The sequence below is a fragment of the Mus caroli genome, chromosome 19 (assembly GCF_900094665.2).
Source record: "Mus caroli chromosome 19, CAROLI_EIJ_v1.1, whole genome shotgun sequence".
Lineage (NCBI taxonomy): Eukaryota > Metazoa > Chordata > Mammalia > Rodentia > Muridae > Mus > Mus caroli.
The window spans coordinates 14,062,470-14,068,565 of record NC_034588.1 but is presented as its reverse complement, the minus strand read 5'-3'; the positions used below and the strand labels follow the sequence as shown (position 1 = coordinate 14,068,565).

The 6,096-nt window shown below is 36.7% G+C and overlaps 1 protein-coding gene across 3 annotated transcripts in view; it reads left to right on the top strand.

Moving 5' to 3' along the window:
• Vps13a (vacuolar protein sorting 13 homolog A) overlaps positions 1 to 6,096 on the top strand; it is a 168,703-nt gene that overhangs the window by 70,093 nt on the left and 92,514 nt on the right. For all 3 annotated transcript variants that reach the window (XM_021151796.1, XM_021151798.2, XM_021151797.1), the window contains exons 25-28: positions 1,729 to 1,883; positions 2,234 to 2,390; positions 4,137 to 4,216; positions 5,337 to 5,396. In XM_021151796.1, coding sequence (XP_021007455.1) covers positions 1,729 to 1,883; positions 2,234 to 2,390; positions 4,137 to 4,216; positions 5,337 to 5,396 — 452 coding nt within the window. The remainder of the gene's footprint in view (positions 1 to 1,728; positions 1,884 to 2,233; positions 2,391 to 4,136; positions 4,217 to 5,336; positions 5,397 to 6,096) is intronic.

Genomic DNA, 6,096 nt, shown 5'->3' with positions numbered 1-6,096 from the left:
GCCGACCCTGCGCTCTAGCTATCCCGTTGCTGGTCTGGCCGGATGAGGCCTGTGGCCCTACTCAGGCCGGTTTCTGCTTCCCTAACTAATGCACTCTCAGGTCCTGCCTAAAAACGGTTTTGATTTCTTAAGTAGTTGATTAGCTCGATTTTTCATGTAGTATTTTCAGATTATGGCTAGTTACACACAACTTAAATGACACTAAATCAAGCTGCAGTCAAAGGGGTGCTTTATTAACATTTCTGGCCCTGGGCTCTGTGCTAATATTGCAGAGTTTTAAACTAAGTTCTATTATACTTTCCAAGTTCAGTGAGCATGGTAGCTTATTACTTTTAGTATTCATATTGTACACAATCACAGGTATTGTTTTCTGCTATAAACATTTTTTATCTAACTTTGAAATATACTAATGCTTTTTTAAAAGTTGATTTTTTTTTTTGAGTTGGAAGAGATAGCTCATTAGTTAAGAGTTCGTTCTGTGCTTGCATAGGATCATAGTTCAGTTCGTAGCACTCAGCTCAAGGGAGTCTGTGGCCTTTATCCACTCCCTTCATTCATATGCCTGCCAACAGATACATATGCATAAAATAAATAAAAATGACTCTTAAGAAGTTGGTTTTAATGGATGACTGTGAGCATCCACTTTTCTATCACACAGGCACTGGCAGTGCCTCTCAGGAGACAGCTATATCAGGCTTCTGTCAGCAAGCTCGTTAGTATCTGTGATAGTGTCTGGGTTTTGTGGTTGTTTATGGGATGGATCCCCAGGTGGGACAGTTTCTGGATAGTCATGCCTTCAGTCTCTGCTCTCAACTTGGTCTCTATAACTCCTTCCATGGGTATTTTGTTACCCCTTCTAAGAAGAATCAAAGTGTCCACACTTTGGTCTTCCTTCTTCTTGAGTTTCATGTGTTTTCAGTCATCCATTAAACGGAGCACATGGTCCCCGATGAAGGAGCTAGAGAAAATACCCAAAGAGCTGAAGGGGTTTGCAACCCCCTAGGAGGAACAATATGAACTAAACAGTAACCCTAGAGCTCCCGGGGACTAAACCACCAACCAAAGAAAACACATGGAGAGAGACTCATGGCTCTAGCTGCATATGTAGCTGAGGATGACCTAGTCGGTCATCAATGGGAGGAGAGGCCCTTGGTCCTGTGAAGGTTCCATGCTCCAGTATAGGGGAATGCCTGGGCCAGGAAGCAGGAGTGGGTGGGTTGGGGAGCAGGGGGAGGGTGGAGAGGATAGGGGATTTTCGGAGGGGAAACTAGGAAAGGAGATAACATTTGAAATGTAAATAAAGAAAATATCTAATTTAAAAAAAGAAATTGAGGCCGGGTATGGTGGCGCACGCCTTTAATCCCAGCACTTGGGAGGCAGAGGCAGGCGGATTTCTGATCTCGAGGCCAGCCTGGTCTACAAAGTGAGCTTCAGGACAGCCAGGGCTATACAGAGAAACCCTGTCTCGACCCCGCCCCCCCCCCAAAAAAAAGAAATTGGTTTTAAGCTAAATATAAAATATTTTATAATTTTTATACATTTTGTCCTTTGCAATGTTAAATTTATTTAAAAGTAATTTCTGTATTCTTTTTTCTAAGCTTTTGTGTTGGACTTTTAATATATACCCATAGCATTTTAATGCTTAAATTTATTTCAGAAAAATTATAAAAATCTTAAGCATATGTTATTTCTATTGTTGACTAAAACAAAATATTTCATGAAATTTAGACTCAGAGGAAGAATTTTTTGATGCACCATGTAGTCCCTTGGAAGAGTATCCTCAGATGTCATGTAGAGATAAATGTACTCGACAGAAAAAATTACAAAAGAAAGATTGTGTGATGAATCTTGTTCAACTCAGGATGAGATTTGAAGTAGCAGAGGTAAGTTACATTAAATGTGGGCTATGTGAATTGTCATTTATACTTTGTACCGTTTACTCAAATAGTCTTCTTGCTAATAGACACTGCCCAAGGCATATGGTGTATGGTTTTCTTCCCTTTTTTTTTTTTTTTTTTTTTTTAAGATCTATCTTACTTAAGAATTAGTGTTTAAGTGGTATATTGTGGGCAGTTTTTCAGTACATGTTTTTGATGATGATTCTGTAAGTATGCTTTATATGTGTGTTGATATAAAATCAATATTAAATTTTGTAATATACTACATAATACATCTTGTGTATTTATATATTGTTATCACATATGGACCTGTGTACTTTGCCTTTCCCCTGCAGGTGTCCATTCAGTTTTATCACCTTGTGGGAAACTGTGAGCTACCTGTGCTGGAGATGGGTGCTTTAGGATTGGGGACAGAAGCTGAGTTTAGAACATTTGACTTGAAAGGAAGTGCCTTTTTGAAAGAATTATGGTTAAAATGTCCAGAATATTTAGGTAAGACTATTAAAATATGTACATTATTTTCATAATTTGATTAACTTCTGTATTAGTCAGGGTTTTACTGCTGTGAACAGACACCATGACCAAGGCAAGTCTTATAAAAAAAACAACATTTAATTGGGGCTGGCTTACAGGTTCAGAGGTTCAGTCCATTATCATCAAAGTGGGAGCAGGGCAGCATCCAGGCTGTCATGGCTCATCCAAAGGCTGCTAGTGGAAGACTGACTTCCAGGCAACTGGGGTGAGAGTTTTAAGCCCGCACCCACAGTGACACACCCATTCCAACCAGGTCACACCTATTCTACCAAGGCCACACCTCCAGAATATACAAACCATCACACCTGCTACGGAATTTTCTGTTGATCAATAAATCATGCTCCTTTGTCTAGAAACATTATTGGTTGCCTATCCACTAACTTCATAAACAACATTTTGATTTCTTCTGGGTTTTGGCAGTTATTAATAAAGATGCTATAAATATCTATATACAAACTTTGGAATAGAGCTAAGATGCGCCTTTCTTTGGTAACTACTAAGGAGCATAGCCCCTAGATTATATGTGAAGTATAGAACGTTTGTACTGAATCTCCAAACACTTCCTGGGCTCATGTCACTTTTTCATTTCTGCTGGTAATAAATAAGAGTGCTTGTTGTTCTGTCCTTGTCACATCTTGTTAGTGTCCAGACTTGAGTCCTTCTAATAGGTATGTAATGGCAGTTTGATTTTTTTCTGATTTCATATGATGCAGAGAATCCTTTCATGTTTGTCCTAACTTCTTTGGTGAGTAACATCTGCTAAGTTCATTGGCTTTTTTTTAAAATCATATATCAAATTAAGTGGTTTAGCCTAAAATTAAGTCAGAGATGATACATGGTACAGTTTCCCAGTCTACTTGTTTTCCAGCATGTGGGAACTTGAGTGAGGTAGACTGTGTTACAGTTATCTCTCAGTCTCTCAAACTTGAGTGTGGTAGATTGTCACAGTTGTGTATTTGTATTTGTGTAATTATACTACAATTATCCCTTAGTCACATGTAGAAGGTGTTAAATTCTGTTCTGTTATGCCAAACTTATGTGTAAATGAAGTGTGGCTCTTCTTTAGGATTGGAAACTGTAGTGAGTAGTACCTCAAATAGAAAACTGGTTCATATACTCTTAAGCTTTTAGGTTTGAAGGACTGTATGCACATTGTTCTGTTTTCTCTGCAAGACATGGTCATTAGTTTGTGGTTCTTTAAGTCTCGAGATGCTGATTTTCAACAGCCCTAAGTATTTGATAATGACGTTCTAAGTGCTATACAGATACCTCTTGCCTAGGAGTTCTCATAGGATTTTTAGTTTTGAACTGGATCAAAAATATAACTAGTAATTATTTTATAGTGCTAAGACTGATTTCTATCTGGTATATAGAAAATAATATATTTTTTTTGATCCATCTCAACAACTAGTGTTTTCAGTGATACTCACTGTTTTCTTTCAAGGCATAGTTATGACTCAATACTAGAATTCTTCATGCCCTAAAAATTAGGTTGGTTCTTTAACAGCTTGCTTGTTTTAGTTACAGGCTTAAGACCAGTGTTAAAGTACAAGAGAAGAGTACATTGTATGGAGAATGAAATTTTTTTGAGTTTAAAAAACTCTCCTTATTGAGGAGAAGCTAGGGAAATAATTTTCAATCATAATTACTAATTTATCTTCAGTTAATTTTCCCACCAAGAAATAATTGTTAAATTATTTTTAGATGAAAACAAGAAACCAGTTTATTTGATCACGACCCTGGATAACACAATGGAAGATTTATTAACATTGGAATTCATGAAGGTAAGTAGCTTTGATCTCACCTCATAGGCATGTGGATGTGCTATTGAAATTCAAAATTTAGCGTACTTAATCCACACTCTTAACATAAGCTTGTCTCTTCCTCTAAGGTTCTTTTTGTTTTGTCATTATTGTCATGTGGTCTTGATTTACAAATACTTCATACAGCAAAATAAGTTCCCTGTGTTCCAAGAAAAAATGCCCTATAGGTTGACTTTATGCCTTATTGTGCGGTACAGGAGGATGAATTTACTTCATTTCTGCCACTGTCTAGTTACTTGCTTTTTAAGTGTCCTTTGTGATGATTCATAATGTCTGTTTTAAAATTTTGTGAATATTAATATTTTTAAAAAGGGGGTGGGAGTAGGGACTGGAGAGATGGCTCTGTGGTTAAGAGAACTGAATCCTGAGTTCAATTCCCCACAACCATCACAGTGGCTCACATCCATGTGTAATGGGATCTGATGCCCTCTTCTGGGGTGTCTGAAGACAGCTACAATATACTAATATATATTAAATAAATACTATTTTAAAAAAATTTATGAGTCTTCTGTATGTGCTGTGGTCTATTTATGAATTATTCTTTATTTTGCCCTTCTGATGCTTTCATAGTTATTTTGAAATGAATTTTGCCAAGATAATTTTATTGTATTTAAAACAATTTTTCTTTCTATTATTAGTGGAGATTTAAAAAAATTTTTTGCTATTAAAATTGTATCAGGTTTTAGAATACACAAAATCTAAAGAATATAAATAAAACAATTGTATCATATGCATATTAAATGGATATATATACACATATAAAGTGGCTTGCAAACTGATAATTTTGAAAAAGGCACAATTTATTCTTTTTGAATAGTAATCCATTTAATTTGCATATACATATATATATACATACATACACATACATACATACACATATATTGTGCGTGCATATTTATAGTATATGTATATGATATACATATCTATAGCACTAAGTATAAAGCATAATATTCACTGACACTTATGATTAATGTATGTATAGTGTACAAATCTTGAGAATTTTACACCTATCAAGCAATTGTAGGTATAGATTACATGCATTTCTAACATGTCCTAACTGATACATTTTCTTTTTGGATAGGTTGAAAAAAATGCACCAAATTTGAATAGTACCTATAACAATGTTTTACAACTTATTAAGGTATGACTATATAATTATTTATTTAAAATTAAATACTGTATTCCTGTGCCTAGATGTTTTACTAATAGTTATTTTATAATTGAAATCATAAGATCCTTGAGCATAAAGCTGAGTATTTTATTTTATGAGATATTTTCTTTATTTACATTTCAAATGTTATCCCCTTTCCTGGTTTCCCCTCCGAAAATCCCCTATTCCCTCCCCCTCCCCTTGCTCCCCAACCCTCCCACTCCCATTCCTGGTCCTGGCATTCCCCTATACTGGGGCATAGATCCTTCACAGGACCTAGGGCCTCTCCTCCCATTGATGACAGACTAGGCCATCCTCTGCTACATATACAGCTAGAGCCATAAGTTCCACCATGTGTTTTTTTTTGATTGGTGGTTTAGTACCAAGAAGCTCTGGGGGTACTGGTTAGTTTATATTGATGTTCCTTCTATGGGGCTTCAAATCTCTTCATCTCCTTGGGTACTTTCTCTAGCTCCTTCTTTGGTGACCCTGTTCTCCGTCCAATGGATGATTGTAGCATCCACTTCTGTAGTTGCCAGCCACTGGCAGAGCCCCTCAGGAGACAGCTATATCAGGCTCCTGTCCGCAAGCTCTTGGTGGCATCTGCCATAGTATCTGTGTTTGGTGGTTGTTTATGGGATGGATCCCCAAGTGGGGCAGTCTCTGGATGGTCCATCCTTTCGTCTCAGCT